Genomic DNA, 19,624 nt, shown 5'->3' with positions numbered 1-19,624 from the left:
CTAAAATATTAGTATTAATAAATAGTAGTATTATAGTTTTTTTAACTAGCTGCTTTTGTTGAAACTGAAAACTTTGTATTATATTTCTTTAACTAGCAACACTACAGTCAACTGTGGAACAACATGAGGAGCGCAGCACAAAGATGAAGCAATTGTTGGTTAAAACTAAAAAAGAGCTGTCTGATTCTAAGCAGGCTGTAAGTATAGAATGGTGTCACATATACCGTGTGGTTTATTGTTTTCTGGCATATTTTTCTTGTTATTAATACACTTAACATACTGTCTGTATCAGGAATCGGATCATTTAATACTCCAAGCCTCGCTGAAAGGAGAACTGGAAGCAAGTCAGCAACATGTGGAAGCTTATAAGGTAAAGTTATTAACCAAACCCTGAATTCTCTTTTTCCTTTACATATGGTTTGTATCATAGCAAACACACTCGTTTGGTTTCTGTGTCTTCTTAAAACAAAAAAAAATAGTTTACGCATGCTTGGAGGAATAGCATCCCTGAATGGTTACTATTATTTTATTATATAGTTTTTTGTATGTATTAAACTCTGCAGGGATTCATTTCCGCTTACACGAGACTTCAGAGAAGCCATGTGGATCAGTGCACTGAGGGTAATGTAGTGCTCCCAGTGCAGCTAAAGCCTTCATTTGCTTATTCATAAAGGAGCAAATATTTCACAAAAACTGCACACAGGACGGACAGAACAATAGTAGAGTGATCCCTCAACATATGATGGTAATCCGTTCCAAATGAACCATCGTTTGTTGAAACCATTGTATGTTGAGGGATCCGTGCAATGTAAAGTATAGGATAGTGGTCTACAACCATGAGACCTCCAGATGTTTAAAAACTATAACACCCAGCATGCCCGGACAGCCAACGGCTGTCCGTGCATGCTGAGAGTTGTAGTTTTGCAACATCTGGAGGTCCGCAGGTTGAAGACCACTGGTATTGGAGGTTATACACTCGTGTCCCCGCCGCTCCGGACCGTCACCGCTGCCCTGGATGTCGCCTTCCATCGCGGTCGCCGCATTCCCGGGGTATCCCCGACGCTACGGCAAGGCCTCTGCTTCCCCCGCATCCTCGCTCTCCGCCGCCTGCCATCACGTCGCTACGCATGCCGCTCCTATTGGATGACGAGACGGCGTGCGCAGCGACGTGATGACGACGATGGAGAGCGCCGACGATGCAGGGGATCCCAAAGAGGACGCGCCGGACCCCCGAGGACAGGTAAGTGATCGTCAGCGGACCACACGGGGCACCGTAAACGGCTATTCGATGGCAGCTGAAGAAGTCTGCGCTCCCGGATAGCCGTTTATGCGATGGCCCCGACATCCAAAAGCATTGTATGTTGATGCTGCATTCAACATGCGATGGCCTCTGAGAGGCCATCGTATGTTGAAATGATTGTATGTCGGGGCCATCGTAGGTCGGGGGGGTCACTGTACATTGCTAATCTGCTTACCATGCCCTAAATGCCCATATTAGCAGGTTAGCATGGTCTAATAGCTGCAATGGGCACTATGGGGAGATTCATCAATCTTTGTGTGCAGCCATTTCACAGCCTTTTTTTCTTTTTGTTTTTGGATTTTGTGTGCCAAATTTATCAAAATGGTGCTGAAGCTTTGATAAATTTTGCACGAATGAAAAATCACATCAAAACATGCCACAGGATGCCATTTATCTAAGGCAGTGTTTCCCAACATGGGTGCCTCCAGATGTTGAAAAACTACAAATCCTAGCTTGCCTGGACAGCCTTTGGCTGTCAAGGTATGCTGGGAGTTGTAGTTTTGCAACACCTGGAGGCACCCTGGTTGGGAAACACTGATCTAAGGCATGGCAGTGGTATGAATTTGCATTTTTTTTTTTTTTATGTTTGCGCATTATTTTTTAACCTTTTTAAAAAATCTCATCCACCTAATAATCAAGAATGAAGCACTGAATTTTACAGTCACTTCTGCCAAAGTTGTCTATATTGAAATTGCGCACATTTTTTGCACAGAAAATAATTGCACAAAATTTCAGCCAATAAAATGTCATGAAGGCAATGATAAATCTCCCCTACTATGACAAAACAGATAGAAGTCAGCACTGGATGACTTCCCCCACTATGTATAGTGATACCATTTAAAGGCTTTGGATACCTGCAAGCATTCATTTTTCCTCTGCTCAAATCCTGCTAATAAACAAACACCATAGGGACCCCATTAACCCCTTAAGGACCGAGCCCTTTTTCACCTTAAGGACCGGAGCGTTTTTTGCAATTCTGACCACTGTCACTTTAAACATTTATAACTCTGGACTGCTTTTAGTTATCATTCTGATTCCGAGATAGTTTTTTCGTGACATATTCTACTTTAACTTAGTGGTAAAATTTTATGGTAACTTGCATCCTTTCTTGGTGAAAATCCCCAAATTTGATGAAAAAAATGAAAATTTTGCATTTTTCTAACTTTGAAGCTCTCTGCTTGTAAGGAAAATGGATATTCAAAATAATTTTTTTTGGGTTCACATATACAATATGTCTACTTTATGTTTGCATCATAAAATTTATGAGTTTTTACTTTTGGAAGACATCAGAGGGCTTCAAAGTTCAGCAGCAATTTTAAAATTTTTCACAAAATTTTCAAACTCGCTATTTTTAATGGACCAGTTCAGGTTTGAAGTGGATTTGAAGGGTCTTCATATTAGAAATACCCCATAAAAGACCCCATTATAAAAACTACACCCCCCAAAGTATTCAAAATGACATTCAGTAAGTGTATTAACCCTTTAGGTGTTTCACAGGAATAGCAGCAAAGTGAAGGAGAAAATTCAAAATCTTCATTTTTTTACACTCGCATGTTCTTGTAGACCCAATTTTTGAATTTTTGCAAGGGGTAAAAAGGAGAAAATTTTTACTTGTATTTGAAACCCAATTTCTCTCGAGTAAGCACATACCTCATATGTCTGTTAATTGTTCAGCGGGCGCAGTAGAGGGCTCAGAAGGGAAGGAGCGACAAATGGTTTTTGGGGGGCATGTCACCTTTAGGAAGCCCCTATGGTGCCAGGACAGCAAAAAAACACACATGGCATACCATTTTGGAAACTAGACCCCTCAGGGAACGTAACAAGGGGTAAAGTGAACCTTAATACCCCACAGGTGTTTCACGACTTTTGCATATGTAAAAAAAACATTTTTTTTTAACCTAAAATGCTTGGTTTCCCAAAAATTTTACATTTTTAAAAAGTGTAATAGCAGAAAATACCCCCCAAAATTTGAAGCCCAATTTCTCCCGATTCAGAAAACACCCCATATGGGGGTGAAAATTGCTCTGCTGGCGCACTACAGGTCTCAGAAGAGAAGGAGTCACATTTGGCTTTTTGAAAGCAAATTTTGCTCTGGGGGCATGCCGCATTTAGGAAGCCCCTATGGTGCCAGAACAGCGAAAAAAAACACATGGCATACCATTTTGGAAACTAGACCCCTGGGGGAACGTAACAAGGGGTAATGTGAACCTTAATACCCTACAGGTGTTTCACGACTTTTGCATATGTGAAAAAAATTTTTTTTTCCTAAAATGCTTGGTTTCCCAAAATTTTTACATTTTTAAAAAGGGTAATAGCAGAAAACACCCCCCCAAAATTTGAAGCCCAATTTCTCCCGATTCAGAAAACACCCCATATGGGGGTGAAAAGTGCTCTGCTGGCGCACTACAGGTCTCAGAAGAGAAGGAGTCACATTTGGCTTTTTGAAAGCAAATTTAGCTCTGGGGGCATGCCGCATTTAGGAAGCCCCTATGGTGCCTGAACAGCAAAAAAAAAACACATGGCATACCATTTTGGAAACTAGACCCCTCGGGGAACGTAATAAGGGGTTAAGTGAACCTTTATACCCCACAGGTGTTTCATGACTTTTGTATATGTAAAAAAAAATATTTTTTTTTACCTAAAATGCTTGTTTTCCCAAAAATTTTACATTTTTAAAAAGGGTAATAGCAGAAAATACCCCCCAAAATTTGAAGCCCAATTTCTCCCGAGTACGGCGATACCCCATATGTGGCCCTAAACTGTTGCCTTGAAATACGACAGGGCTCCAAAGTGAGAGCGCCATGCTCTCACTTTGGAGAGGCCTAAATTAGGGATTGCATAGGGGTGGACATAGGGGTATTCTACGCCAGTGATTCCCAAACAGGGGGCCTCCAGCTGTTGTAAAACTCCCAGCATGCCTAGACAGTCAGTGGCTATCTGGCAAATACTGGGAGTAGTTGTTTTGCAACAGCTGGAGGCTCCATTCTGGAAACAGTTGCGTACCAGACGTTTTTCATTTTTATTGGGGAGGGGAGAGGGGCTGTGTAGGGGTATGTGTATATGTAGTGTTTTTTACTTTTTATTTTGTGTTAGTGTAGTGTAGTGTTTTTAGGGTACAGTCACATGGGCGGGGGTTCACAGTAGTTTCTCGCTGGCAGCTTGAGCTGCAGCAGAAAATTTGCCGCAGCTCAAACTTGCAGCCGGATACTTACTGTAATCCTCCGCCCATGTGAGTGTACCCTGTACGTTCACATTGGGGGGGGGAACATCCAGCTGTTGCAAAACTACAACTCCCAGCATGTACGTTCTATCAGTGCATGCTGGGAGTTGTAGTTTTGCAACAGCTGGAGACACACAGGTTGTGAAACATTAAGTTTGGTAACAAACTCAGTGTTTTGCAACCAGTGTGCCTTCAGCTGTTGCAAAAGCTACAACCCCCAGCATGTACAGACAGCGGAAGGGCATGCTGGGTCTTGTAGTTATGCAACAGCCGCAGGCATACTACATTGGCTGGGGATGCTGGGGATTGTAGTTATGCAACAGCTGGAGACACACTGGTTTACTACTTAACTCAGTGTGCCTTCAGCTGTTGCAAAACTACAACTCTCAGCAGTCACCGACAGCCAACGGGCATGCTGGGAGTTGTAGTTATGCAACCACCAGATGCACCACTACAACTCCCAGCATGCACTTTAGCTGATTGTGCAAGCTGGGAGTTGTAGTTACACAACAGCTGAAGGTACACTTTTCCATAGAAAGAATGTGCCTCCAGCTGTTGCTAAACTACCAGTCCCAGCATGCCCTTGTTGCATGCTGGGAGCTGTTGCTAAGCAACAGCAGGAGGCTGTCACTCACCTCCAACGATCCACACTGCAGGTCAGTCCCTCGCCGCTGCCGTCGCTCCTGGGGCCCCGATCCCAACAGGGACGCCGGGGATCGGGGTCCACAGCACCCGGGGTCTTCTGCTTCACATCCTCCGGAAGAGGGGCGGAGCAGGTTGCGGGAGTGACACCCGCAGCAGGCGCCCTGATTGGTCGGCCGGTAATCCGGCCGACGAATCAGGGCGATCGTGAGGTGGCACCAGTGCCACCTCACTCCTGCAGGCTCTGGCTGTTCGGGGCCGTCTCTGACGGCCCCGATCAGCCAGTAATTCCGGGTCATCGGGTCACTGGAGACCCGATTGACCCGGAATCCGCCGCAGATCGCTGGACTGAATTGTCCAGCGATCTGCGGCAATCGCCGACATGGGGGGACATATTGACCCCCCCTGGGCGATATGCCGGGATGCCTGCTGAACGATTTCATGCCTGCTGAACGGCTAGCGGTGGGGGCCGGAAATGCTCAGGGCGTATCCATACGCCCTCGGTCCTTAAGGACTTGGAAACGGGGGCGTATGGATACGCCCTATGTCCTTAAGGGGTTAAAGTCAATGGGATTCATCGGGTCCGATCATGGCACATGTGCCTGTAAAGGCTTCTATTTCTTTATACTTTTTACTATTGTGGAGGGCGGTCAGGTTTAAGCTCTTGCTCCAATCACGAATATCCCCTGTAGTATCCATCCTAGCGAACCCATGTTTCCCTCCTGGAGTTAATACCCCTCAATTTGCATGGTGGAAAGATAATAATCTTACGCTACTCTACCACTTTCTGGTGGCTAACAAACTCATGTACTTGGAAATGTTTATATCTCGCTTCCACCCCCCTCCCTCAGAACACTTTAGAATGACGCAAGTTTTTTCCTTTTTACGCCTCATATCTCCCCCTCACATGATACACAACCCCACCTCATATGAATTGACAGCGTTGTATTCACCTATGAGAACAGGCTCACTCTCCCTAATCTACTCTTCATTAAACCGATCACCACCTGACAGTAAACTGCCTTTCATGACACAGTGGGAGGAGGACATTGGGGAATCACTCACTCCTCAAGAGTGGCACTCCTGCTGTGAGACTCTCAGTTGGGGGAGTTGGCAAGTCTCTCTGGTGGAAACCTCACTCAAACTATTGCATAGGACTTATTATGTACCCGCTAGACTGAATGCCATCTATCCGGATGTCTCCCCATTGTGTTTCAGGGGATGTGGAGAGAGGGGATCCATGTACCATATATGGTGGTCTTGCCCACACGTCGCCCTTCTCTGGCAACAGGTGGTTGATCTTATTTCAACAATTACGGATAGAGAGTGCCCCCTATGTCCCAAGATATGCCTTTTAGGTTCTAAACCGGCGGGCTTTAATAATCCCACCTTCCGCTTGGCACAACTCATACTTCTTGCAGCGCGAATCCATATTGCAGCACAGTGGCGCTCTATGACCCTATCTTTTAATATGATTATCACCAGAATCAATAACATACTCCTCTCGGAAAAACTGAACGCTATCAGAGCTGATACTATGGATAGCTTCCTAAAGGTCTGGGACCCTTGGATCTCCTCTTCTCACGCTCCTGACATTTCTTATTATTTAACGATATAATAGTCAGATGCTTATATGTTGTTCTACTGTCCATATTGTTTGACTTATGAAGTGTGAACCCTGATTGACTTACCTGGATACCCCTTGATCTCTTTGTATTCCCACCCTTATCCTGCCCTGTCCCCCTTGTACGTATTCTGTTTCAATAATTTTTATTGAAATATTTTTTTGTTGAACAACAGATATAATGGACAATAAACAAGCATAAGCCCACAATGCCATACAGAATCTGACATAGTTAAAGGTTACAAAGTTGTCAGTGCAACTGAAACAATGGCAGCGCAGGCACATAGAGAACATGTGTTATAAAGAAAGAAATAAAAGTAAAAAAAAAAAAAAAAAAAAAAAATGTGAACAGATGAACAGATCGGGATAATGTGGTACCTTTTGTCTAAATGAATACGTTCTACTAAAATAGAGAGGGTAAGGAGATATGCAGTGTCTACGCTGACGTTGGAATATAGCTAGAGTTGGCAAAGGTCAACGGTCAAGTAATGCTAAAGTTTCCAGGGTGTGTCATACGTGGTTGTCTATTGTATTCGCATCCTAAAGTACATTGTTTGGGATGACAATCAGCTTTGAGCAAGGCAGGTGTGATGGAGTGACAAGAGGTGGGATAAGATGGCGCATCGCGACCATCATACCGTAATGGTAGAGTAGGTTGAGGCAATCCAGTTAGCCCAGCGTGTTTGAAATTTGTGATGTGTACCGTTCCCCAGAGCTATAGTACGTTCATAAGTGCAAGTTACGTTCAATTTATTGACTACTTCCGTAATGGAGGGCACAGTTGGAGACTTCCATTCTTTAGTGAGCGTTATCTTGGCAATAACACAGGCAATGCTAGCCAACTCCCGCAACTTTGGAGGAATAGAGTGCATATTAATAAGGAGTAAAACAAACTGAGGGGACCAGGGAGTCTGGATGTGTAACGCGTCTTCCAAAAGGGTTCTGCAGGCCGACCAGTAAGCAGTAATAGCTGGGCATTCCCACAGTACATGTACAAGGCTACCTGTATTCCCACAATTCCGCCAACATAGGGGCGAAGAGTCAGGGTATATAAGTGACAATTTCTCAGGAGTGTAGTACCATTGTAGAGTGGTTTTAGTCAGGGACTCTACGTGGGAGACGCATTGGAAAGCCCTATGTGCCATCTGGAATGCCTGTTTCCAATCGTGTTCATCTAGTGTAACACCCAATGATCGTTCCCAAGTGCGGAAAGGATGTGATTTGTAAAAGCTGGTAGAATGTGTGAAAGTGGCATATATCATACTCAGTCCTTTTAGGTTGCTGTTTAAGAAAACGAGTGTGGCCGGGTGAGGACGGACACCTGAAGGGGACAAGGTGTTAAGAAAATGCCTAATCTGCAGGTACATGTAGAAATCACGTTGTGGGATATGATACTTTAGCTGTAAGGCTTGGAACGTCATTAGTTGTCCTGTTTCATGTAAATGTCTAACATGGGTAATGCCATGAAGGGACCATCTCTGTAGGGCTAACTGGGGTATAGAAGCCTGAATAAATGTTAGGGGAAGGGAATGGTCTGAGACAACACTGTCAGCAGCTGCCGCTTTTAGGTATTTTAGCCACGCAGCATATGAAGCTTTAATAATAGGGTTATGAAGTGGTAGTGGGGAGACAGAGTCCCAGAGGGGGTGTAACAACGCGTCCGAGCATTGGTACGGGGACATATAAGTATGTTCAATGTGTACCCAGGGTGTGTCTAGGCGACCTTTCCACCAGCCTCGCAGAGAACCAACCAAGGTGGCTATATAGTAAGCACGAAGATCCGGTAAGCCCAGACCCCCTGCCTCTTTTGCTTTCATTAGTATAGAGCCCGCTAATCTCGGCTTCTTATCTGACCAGACAAACTTGGTTAGAATCGCTTGGGCTGCTGAAAAAAAATAATTAGGAACCATAATAGGTAGAGTTCTGTAAAGATATAGAAACTTCGGGAGTAGAAACATTTTAAATGTGGCAACCCGCCCCACTCATGAAATATCATAATGGGCCAGTCTCTGTGCCTCTTCTGCTATTACTTTCAGGAAGGGTTCATAGTTGAGTTGGAATAAAAGTTTATGAGGGGAGGCTAGTTTAATACCTAAATATGTTACATCCGAAGAACGCCAATCAAAAGGGTATGTATGTTTGAAGAGTCGTGTTGTCTGGTCGGTCATGAAGAGAGGCAAAGCCTGTGTTTTTGAGGTGTTAAGATGGTAATATGACAATGTGCCAAAGTTGTGGATTATGGCTAGGGCAGCTGGGGTTGAAACAAGGGGCTTGGTAAGAGAGAGGATAATGTCATCTGCGTATAGGGAAATGAGGTGGGTTTTTCCCCCAATTGTAACCCCCGATATTTCAGCACTGGAGCGGATGGCTTGTGCCAGGGGCTCTAGGCATAAAATGAATATGAGAGGGGAGAGAGGGCACCCCTGCCTCGTGCCATTAGTAATGTTTAAGGGAGTGGACAGAACTCCATTAGTAAATATTCTAGCTGTGGGGCAGGCATAGAGCGACATAATTGCTTGCATAATGGGGCCAGTAAAGCCCAAATGCCGTAACACCGAGAAGGCATACGACCAGCGGAGCCTGTCAAACGCCTTCTCGGCATCGAGTGCAAGGACCAAGGCAGGGGCGCGTGTCCTCTCAACATGGTAAAAGACGTTTAACAGGCGTCTAGTGTTGTCTGCTGCTTGGCGGCCAGGCACAAAGCCAGACTGATCAGCATTAATCAAAGAAGGCAACACCGTCGCCAAGCGTGAGGCAATTAATTTGGCGAAAATCTTTAGATCTTGATTGAGTAGGGAAATGGGCCTATAATTTTGGGGGATATCCTGAGATTTCCCTGGTTTGGGGAGCATTACTATCAAAGCCTGAAGGTTTTCTTTAGGGAAAGCCCCTCTGTTAAGGGCCGTTTGACAAAAATTTCGAAGGTGTGGTGATATAATATCACAAAAGGTTTTATAATATAAATTAATAAATCCGTCGGGACCTGGGGCCTTTTGGGGTGGGATAGATTTTATCGTTTTCACTACCTCAGTCAGTGTAATGGGGAGATTAAGTGTGTTCCGCTGTTGCTCAGAAAGCTTTGGTAATTGTAGACCAGAAAGAAAAGAGTCTATAGATTCCTCTAGTCGTGGCGGGGAGGGAATGGAGTCTTGCAGATTATACAATGAAGAGTAGAAAGCCTGGAAGCACTCAGCTATCCCATCTGGGGTATAGCAAGTGGCGCCAGAAGTAGGGTGTATTAAGTGTGCAATGCGGGATTTGGTGTGTCTGGATTTTAAACGGGATGCTAACAGTTTCCCTGCTTTGTCATTTTGAGAATAGAATTTCGCTTTTGTTCTTCTGAGGTTTTTCTCATATTGGAATAAGAGAAGTCCTCTAAGCTCCTGTCGTTGAGTGGAAATCTGAGATGCTAAATCAGGCGATGGGCAGGATTTGTTTTGCGACTCTAAAGCTCTCAGCTTATTTAAAACCTCATCTAAATGTGCTGCCCTCTTTTTTTTGCTCAGGGAACCATATTTAATGAAAAAACCCCTCATATAGGCTTTGTGGCAATTCCACAGGGTAAATGCATCTACCTCAGGGGATGTGTTAGTCAAAAAATAGTCAGTAAGCTCCTTCCGTAATTGCTGGGCATGCTCCGGGTGGGACAGTAAGAAGGGGCTAGCTCTCCACAGGTAAGAAGGAGAAGTGTTGAAGTTTTCCTGCAGCGAAATAGATATAGCCGCATGGTCTGACCACTTGATGGTTTCAATGGTAGACATTAACAGTTGAGGGAGCAGAGAACGTCCCACCAGGAACATGTCCAGCCGGGAGTACGTGTTGTGTGTCAAAGAGTGATGAGTGAACTCCCTTTCGGTAGGATGTTGAATTCGCCACGTGTCGTAAATTTCTTCAGACCATAGCAGGTGAGACAGTGATGGGGGGGACGCTCGAGCAGTGGAAGTGGAATCTAGGGATGGGTCTACTACTAAATTGAAGTCCCCACAGATGACTAGGGGTCCCCCTTTTATGCGATTGGCAACTCTTAATGTGGAGCGGAGGAAGCGGTGTTGGCCTAAGTTGGGGGCGTACAGCGCCACTAAGGTATATGGTATGTGATTTATGGTGCAGGAAAGGATTATGTAGCGCCCCCGAGGGTCACAAACTATGTCAGACATGGTAAAGGCCGCCGTGTTCCTAATTGCCAACATCACTCCTCTAGTTTTAGTTGTGTGGTGTGAGTGGAAGATGTGGGGGTAGGATGCGTGGGACAATCTGAATGCATCCTTCTCTAGCAAATGTGTCTCTTGTGCACTAATGATATCAGCTCCTAAGGATAACGCTTCCCTCCAGAGATAGGCTCTTTTATGAGGGCTGTTGAGACCGTTAACATTGATACTGACCATTTTAAGTACCATAAAGCAGTATAAAAAGCATGATCATATAAAGCATTAGTACATAAGGGATTGACCACAAGCGCCTCCCAGCCAGAGCACCCGGGTCATCAATTAGCGGACACTGCTGCAAGGACAAAAGGTTAGTGTACCTACTCACATTGTACATACACATGACATAACACATAACATATAATGCAAACCAGCAAACTAGTAAACTGTAAAAGGATATCATATAGGAAGGCCGAAGCCTATCTTCCTGAGTGGGGGTTATGTCCATGCCGAGGCCAGACCAAACCTAAGAGCCGAGGAGCCCATAATGAGGTCAAAGGTCAATGAGACCAGAGTCAGTGAGCAGTGGACCAGTCATCTCTAGACTTGCGCAAGGACGGGCGGGGTGGTCCCCTAGGCAAGTCCACAGGTAAGTTCCATTTCTTCAGGAGAGTCTCCCCTTCTGCTGGAGTGCGGACCAGGTGGATCTTGTCATCACGCCGGATTAGGAGACGTACCGGAAAGCCCCATCTATACTGAACATTTGCTGAGCGTAGGGCAGAGGTAATCGGGTTGAGATCCCTGCGCAGTTGTAGCGTGGCCGCTGAGAGGTCGGTGTAGAGGGCCACTTGATGGTAGGGAGCTGGCAGGCCCCCGTTGGTGCGGGCGAAATTCATCAGCTTCTCCTTCACTGTAAAAAAGTGCACCCTCGCCAAGACGTCCCTGGGGACAGAATCGTCCAGATGTTGAGGTCGAGGTACTCTGTGCGCCCGATCTATTTCAAGCTCTGTTGGGGTGCACGAGGGCAGTGCAGCTTTTATAAGAGAGCGGACATAGGTAGGAATTTCTGCAGGGGCCACACTTTCAGGGATGCCGCGTAGTTTGATATTGTTGCGCCTACTGCGGTCTTCCAGGTCGGCAACTTTTGGTTTTAGGGCGGCAATATCATCTTCTGCTGCGTTGTGAGAGTCAATGACTTCATTGTGAGAGGTAGCAAACTCTCCCAGTTTATTCTCAATATGATCAATTCTAGCCCCTAGACCCTCCACAGTGGCATGTAAAGGGTTAATCATGCTTATAATGTCCTTTCTAAAGGATCTCTGAAGGGTGAGCAGCATATGCTTCATTTGGGTATCTGTAAGAGCAGTGTCAGTGACAGGCAGTAAATGCAGCTCATTTTCTTCATCAGGTGGGAGAGCAGCAGCAGAGTCCCGGTCAGACAGGGGAGAAAGGTTAGGCAGAGGGGAGCTGCGTTGACGCTGCTGGGTGAAGTGGCTGGACTGAGAGGACTCCCTCTGAGCTTGCAAGCAGGGAGGCGTGGGTGAGGGGAGAGCAGACACTACCTGTGATCCACAGCGCTGTGAAGATCCGGGGGAGGAAGGAGCAGAGGGCGGCAGGTCAGCTGCGACGTGCGGGAGAAAACTCCGGAGCTCCGGGTCAGATGTGGAGCGTCGCTGCAGAGCAGGTAGAACTTGCGCTGGCAATGGCGAGCGGTGTGCTGGGCCTCGTTCTCCGTCGGCGCCATCTTGGGACGGGGACCGCCGCTGTGAAAAGTAGAATTTAGCCAGCTTGTCATGCTTGACAACCTTTTTCCTGCGCCCTGGCATGGTGGCCGAAGGTTCTCTCTCCCGTGGGTGCTATTAAGGCTCTGGTAAACGCTGTGAGGTCGCTGATTAGGGCACTTTACTGCGGAGCACAGCAACTACACGGCCATTCAGTCCGGCTGCCAGGCCACGCCCCCCCCCCTTGTACGTATTCATGTTAGCGAATTCCGGTCTTCTCTCTTTCATTCATGATGCTGGATTGAGGGAAGATCGCATTGACTACATTGTATTACATGATGTGTTATTGTTGTTGGCGACCATAGCCCTTTATACGACTGTTGATACTGTTGTACTGTATTTTTACCTATTGCTACCAATAAATTTCTCATTTTGACACTAAAGTCAATGGGATTCTTCTGAACACATTGCTGTTTGTTGTTGTTCAACAGACTATCCATCTCAGGTTTTTCAGTTAGAAGCGTCTGTGTTGGAGCATCTGAACGGAGCTCCAACGTAGCAGAACACAGAGAGCAAAAAGTTATCTGATGGACTTATCTTTCTCTGAGTAGCGGCAAAATAGTAGAAAACTTCTAAAGAAACTGTTTAGAAAGTTGCTTCATGTTGCATTCCGAAAAGCGAATAACAATAAAAAGTGCAATGGTGTTCAAAGCCTTTAATGTACTTTCTACATTGTTTAAGCTGATTTATGATTTACATTTGTTTAGATTCAAGTAGCAGAGCTGACATCGGAGAAGCACAAAGTACAAGAGCAACTAAGGGCATTGACGGAGCAGCATCAGCGAGCAGCAAATACATACCAACAAAAACTACTTGCTCTTCAAGAAGACTGCAATGCTGCAAAGGTATGAAGGCTATTTCTTTTAGTTATTTTTATTTTGACAAATTGTCATTGTAACACAACTGCAGCAGGAAACGTCCCATAAATTGCATATAGAATGAGAGTAGTGGGGCTATACATGGACCAAAACGCCAAAGCAGTTTTTGCATATAGCGGTGTTCAGGTCAGAGGACACAGTGAGGAAGGAGGGAACCTTTTTAAATGTACATTATTAGAAAACCTAATAAGTGGGCTAAATACTAAATAAATTACACACAGCCTGTAGAACCTCTTCAAGATTGGCCAACCCCGCCACAGCCAGCACAGGACTGGAGTGTGTATACATCTCTCAGGCCATGTTCGCACGTCGGAATTTCCGTGCCGGATTCCGCAACAGAGTCCCGTTGAATTCACCTTGATTTTGCTGCGCTGTGCACACTGCAGAATTTCGGTGCCAGATGTTTCCAGCACGGAAATTCCATTTTCCATGTCTGCACGGAATGCATAGCAGTCTATGAGATGGCGCATTCCTGTGCGGTTCTAGCACAGGCATATTATGGTGGCACCCCACAGTGTCCAGAATGTCCACACAGAGATTCTCTGTGCGGACATTCCGACGTGTGAATATAGCCTCACACTGTCCAACTCTGAATACATGCATTCTTGCAGACTAGCCTTACCATTAAATGGGCACTGTCATTAAACATGATTTTTAACCCCTTAAGGACTCAGCCCATTTGGGCTTAAAGGACAACTGTAGTGGAACACTTTTATATATTCCCGTGCCTGGGCCTCAAAAACAAACAAAATAAACACCTTCCTACGAGCCCCTGTTGGTCCGGCACAGGCCTCACGGTCCGGCAGTGCTAACCTCATTCCACTTCCTGGGGACGCCGCAGAGCTGTTGGCGTATCGCCGGCCGCAGCGATGTTCCGCCCTGGCCGGTGATAGGCTGAGCCCACTGTCATGTAAGGAGCTCTGGCCGGCTTCTTACATGACAGTGGCCTCAGCCTATCACTGGCCGGGGCGGGACATCGCTGCGGCCGGTGATACGCCGACGGCGCTGCGGCGTCCCCAGGAAGTGGAATGAGGTTAGCACTGCCGGACCGTGAGGCCTGTGCTGGACCAACAGGGGCTCGTAGGAAGGTATGTATAAGTTTATTTTGTTTATTTTTGAGGCCCGGGATCGGGAATATGTAAAAGTGTTCCACTACAGTTGTCCTTTAAGGACTCAGACAATCTTTTTTCCGTTTTCGTTTTTTCCTCCTTGCCTTCTAAAAATCATAACTCTTTTTTATATTTTCATCCACAGACTCGTATGAGGGCTTGTTTTTTGTGCGACCAGTTGTCCTTTGTAATGACATCACTCATTTTACCATAAAATGTATGGCGCAACCAAAAAAATACTATTTGTGTGGGGAAATTGATAAGAAAACAAAGCAATTTCTCTATCGGCTCCATTGGGGGACACAGACCATGGGTGTATGCTGCTGTCTCTAGGAGGTATGACACTATGGCAACAAAAAAAGTCGGCTCCTCCCAGCAGGATATACCTGTCTCCAGGCCCTGAGCTAATCAGTTTTAGCTTAGTGTCTGAAGGAGGGATCGTTTTTTTCAGTCCCGGGCCCCCCGGTCTCCTTCTTTGGCGAAGCAGTTTCGGGAGGCTCTCCGGTCCCTGCTTCTCCAGGGAGTTATTGTCCCCATTCCTCCAAGGGAACATTTTCAGGGTTTCTATTCCAATCTTTTTGTGGTCCCCAAGGGCGGTTCTGTGCGGCCAATCCTGGACCTCAAGCGTCTCAACCGTCATCTTCTCATCCGTCACTTCCGAATGGAATCCCTCCGTTCGGCAGTGGCATCCATGGAACAAGGGGAATTTCTTTTTTCGGTGGACATCAAAGATGCCTACCTCCATGTTCCAATATTTCCAGGCCATCCACGGTACCTCCGCTTTGCGGTTCCGGAGGGGCATTTTCAATTCGTATCCTTCCCTTTGGTCTGGCCACTGCTCCTCGGGTCTTTACCAAGATCCTTGCGCCAGTGATAGCCCTGTTGCAGTCGAGAGGAGTCTCAGTGATCCCTTACCTGAACGACCTTCTCATCAAGGCTCCCACCAGAGTCCAGACCCTGGAGAATGTGGATCTCGCCCTCCAGACCCTGGATCACTTCGGGTGGATGGTCAACCGGGACATGTCTGTCCTTTCTCCCACCCAGTCTCTGATCTTCCTGGGACTTCAATTCAACACGGCCTCTGCCTTCCGCCGGACAAACATCTGACTCTCCTGTCAGGAGTCCACTCCCTTTGGGCCCAGGTCCCAGTTTCCATCTGCGTTTGCATGGAAGTCTTGGGTCGGATGGTAGCGGCCATGGAGGCCGTACCCTTTGCCCAGTTTCATTACCACCCCCTTCAACTGGTGATTCTCTCTCGATGGGACAGATCTCCTCTGTCTCTCGATCGCAAGATTGCTCTCCCTCGTGAGATCCGTCAGTCTCTGCTCTGGTGGCTCCGCTCCCCCCTTCTTCTTCAGGGGCGTTCTTTTCTTCCCCTCCATTGGCAGGTGATTACAACAGATGCCAGCCTGTCGGGCTTGGGCGGTGTGTTCAGGGACTGGACGGTTCAAGGCCTCTGGTCTCCCCGGGAAGCCCTTCTTCCGATAAAAATATTGGAACTGAGGGCGATTCTTCTTTGCCTTCTTCATTGGGAGTCCCTGTTTCAGTCCAGCCCTGTCCGCGTCCAGTCGGACAACGCTACGGCCGTGGCGTGCATAAATCGGCAAGGCAGCCATGGCCAAGGCCGAGGCGACGAAGATTCTCATCTGGGCGGAAAACAAGGTTCCGGGTCATTTCGGCGATTCACATTCCTGGTGTGCTCAACTGGGAAGCAGACTTCCTCAGCCGACCCCGGCGAGTGGTCCCTACATCCAGAGGTCTTCGCGCAGATCTGCGTCCTCTGGGGCATTCCAGACGTGGACCTCTTCACGTCTCGGCACAATCAGAAGATCCTTCCATTTGTGGCGAAGTCCCGGGACCCCCTGGCGCTAGCTGTGGATGCCTTAGTGATTCCTTGGGCGGGGTTTGCTCTGCCCTATCTGTTTCCGCTCCTTCCCAGGGTTCTGAGGAAGCTCAAAGCGGAGGACGTTCCCGCCATACTGATAGCTCCGGATTGGCCCCGAAGGTCGTGGTACGCTGACGTGGTCAGGCTCCTGGACAACACTCCACTTCGTTCGGACCTGCTGTCTCAGGGTCCTCTTTGCCACCCCAATTTACAGTTGCTGCATATGACGGCGTGGCGGTTGAGACCGCGGTTTTGAGAGCCCACGGTTTCTCTTCCCAAGTCATTCGCACCATGCTCAGGGCTCGTAAGCCCTCCTTGGCAAAAATTTAACACCGTACCTGGCGGTCTTACTTTCGTTGGTGTGAAGCTCAGGTCTGGTCTCCTGTTACTTTTTCTATTCCCCGTCTTCTCTCTTTCTTGCAGTCGGGATTGGAACTGGGGTTGTCTCTCAGTTCCCTTAAGGGTCAGGTTTCGGCCCTCTCTATTCTTTTCCAGCGTCCTCTGACTTTTAATTCTCATATCCGGACCTTCCTCCAAGGAGTGGTGCATGCTGCCCCTCCTTATCGGTCACCTTCTCCCCCTTGGGACTTGAATCTGGTTCTGGGGGTCCTCCAAGGTGAACCTTTTGAACCCCTTAGGGAGGTGTCCCTGTGCCTCCTTTCTTGGAAAGTGGCGTTTCTTGTTGCTATCCATTCGGAGAGTGTCTGAATTGGCAGCTCTCTGCTGCCGTTCTCAGTTTCTGGTGCTTCACCAGGACAAGGTTGTCTTCCGGCCAGATTCTTCCCTTTTGCCTAAGGTTGTTTTGGCTTTTCATCTCAATGAGGACATTGTTCTTCCGTCCTTTTGTCCTGTTCCTTCTCATCCTAAGGAGCATTTACTTCACAAACTGGTTCGGGCTATTAGGTCTTAACTCTCTATCACTTCTTCGTTTCGTCAGTGTGATTCCTTTTTCGTCCTTCCAGAAGGTCGTCGCAAGAGACAACCTGCTTCCAAGGCCACCATTTCTCGGTGGATCCGGTCTGCCATTTCGGAAGCCTATCGCTGTAGGGGGAAGGTTCCTCCCTTCAGAGTTGTGGCTCATTCTACCGGTTCTGATGGGGCATCCTGGGCTCTCCAGAACAATGCCTCGGCCTCGCAGATTTGCAAGGCGGCTACTTTGTCGTCTTTGCACACTTTCTCGAGGTTCTACCGGGTTCATACCTTCGCATCGGCTGATGCTAGTCTGGGCCGTAAAGTGCTGCAGGCGGCAGTGGAACAGCCATCTGCCTGACTATCTGCCCACCCAAGGGACGGCTTTGGTACGTCCCATGGTCTGTGTCCCCCAATGGAGCCGATAGAGAAAAGGAGATTTTTTAACACTTACCGTAAAATCTCTTTCTTGAAGGATCCATAGGGGGACACAGCTCCCGCACTTTTTGGGTTATCTTTGCTTCTCTGTCCGAGGGTGTGTTCAGTTATATTTTTTCTTCTGGTTCTCGGACAGTTTGTGTTTTTTTCCTTGACCTGTCGGTCCTCTCCTATTGCTCTGGTACTAAAACTGATTAGCTCAGGGCCTGGAGGCGGGTATATCCTGCTGGGAGGAGCCGACTTTTTTTGTTGCCATAGTGACATACCTCCTAGAGACAGCAGCGTACACCCATGGTCTGTGTCCACCAATGGATCCTTCGAGAAAGAGATTTTACGGAAAGTGTTAAAAAATATCCTTTTTGCAAATTTTGGAAGGTTTTGTGTTCATGCTGTACACTTTACAGTAAAAGAGACATGTTTTCTTTATTCTGTGGGTCAATACGATTAAAATGATACCCATGATTAAAAACGTTTCTATTATTATACCGCTTAAAAAAAATCGCAAACGTTTTAACCAAATTAGTGCGTTTAACCCCTTAACGACGCAGGACGTATATTTACGTCCTGCGCCGGCTCCCGCGATATGAAGCGGGATCGCGCCGCGATCCTGCATCATATCGCTTCGGTCCCGGCGCTCATCAACGGCCGGGACCTGTGGCTAATACCACACATCGCCGATCGCGGCGATGTGCTGTATTAACCCTTTAGAAGCGGCGGTCAAAGCTGACCGCCGCTTCTAAAGTGAAACTGAAAGTATCCCGGCTACTCAGTCGGGCTGTTCGGGACCGCCGCGGTGAAACAGCTGATCGGACACCGGGAGGGCCCTTACCTGCCTCCTCGGTGTCCGATCGACGAATGACTGCTCCGTGCCTGAGATCCAGGCAGGAGCAGTCAAGCGCCGATAATGCTGATCACAGGCGTGTTAATACACGCCAGTGATCAGCATAGGAGATCAGTGTGTGCAGTGTTATAGGTCCCTATGGGACCTATAACACTGCAAAAAAAATGTTAAAAAAAAGTGTTAATAAAGGTCATTTAACCCCTTCCCTAATAAAAGTTTGAATCACCCCCCTTTTCCCATAAAAAAATAAAACATTGTAAAAAAAATAAATAAATAAACATATGTGGTATCGCCGCGTGCGTAAATGTCCGAACTATAAAAATATATCATTAATTAAACCGCACGGTCAATGGCGTACGCGCAAAAAAAATCCAAATTCCAAAAAAGCGTATTTTGGTCACTTTTTATACCATTAAAAAAATGAATAACAAGTGATCAAAAAGTCCGATCAAAACAAATATCATACCGATAAAAACTTCAGATCACGGCGCAAAAAAATGAGTCCTCATACCGCCCTGTACGTGGAAAAATAAAAAAGTTATAGGGGTCAGAAGATGACATTTTTAAACGTATAAATTTTCCTGCATGTAGTTATGATTTTTTCCAGAAGTGCGACAAAATCAAACCTATATAAGTAGGGTATCATTTTAACCGTATGGACCTACAGAATAATAAGCTGTAATTTTTACCGAAATATGCACTGCGTAGAAACGGAAGCCCCCAAAAGTTACAAAATGGTTGTTTTTTTTCGATTTTGTCGCACAATGATTTTTTTTTCCGTTTCGCCGTGCATTTTTGGGTAAAATGACTAATGTCACTGCAAAGTAGAATTGGCGACGCAAAAAATAAGCC

At 46.7% G+C, this 19,624-nt stretch overlaps 1 protein-coding gene across 1 annotated transcript in view; it reads left to right on the top strand.

Annotated features, from left to right (window-relative positions):
- Nucleotides 1-19,624, top strand: part of GCC2 (GRIP and coiled-coil domain containing 2) — a 99,317-nt gene that overhangs the window by 41,123 nt on the left and 38,570 nt on the right. The window contains exons 14-16 of the mRNA XM_056556026.1: nt 97-197; nt 293-370; nt 13,420-13,557. Coding sequence (XP_056412001.1) covers nt 97-197; nt 293-370; nt 13,420-13,557 — 317 coding nt within the window. The remainder of the gene's footprint in view (nt 1-96; nt 198-292; nt 371-13,419; nt 13,558-19,624) is intronic.

Source organism: Hyla sarda, chromosome 2 (assembly GCF_029499605.1).
Source record: "Hyla sarda isolate aHylSar1 chromosome 2, aHylSar1.hap1, whole genome shotgun sequence".
Lineage (NCBI taxonomy): Eukaryota > Metazoa > Chordata > Amphibia > Anura > Hylidae > Hyla > Hyla sarda.
Note: the sequence above shows the minus strand (reverse complement) of the source record. Positions and strands in the feature narration are given on the sequence as shown.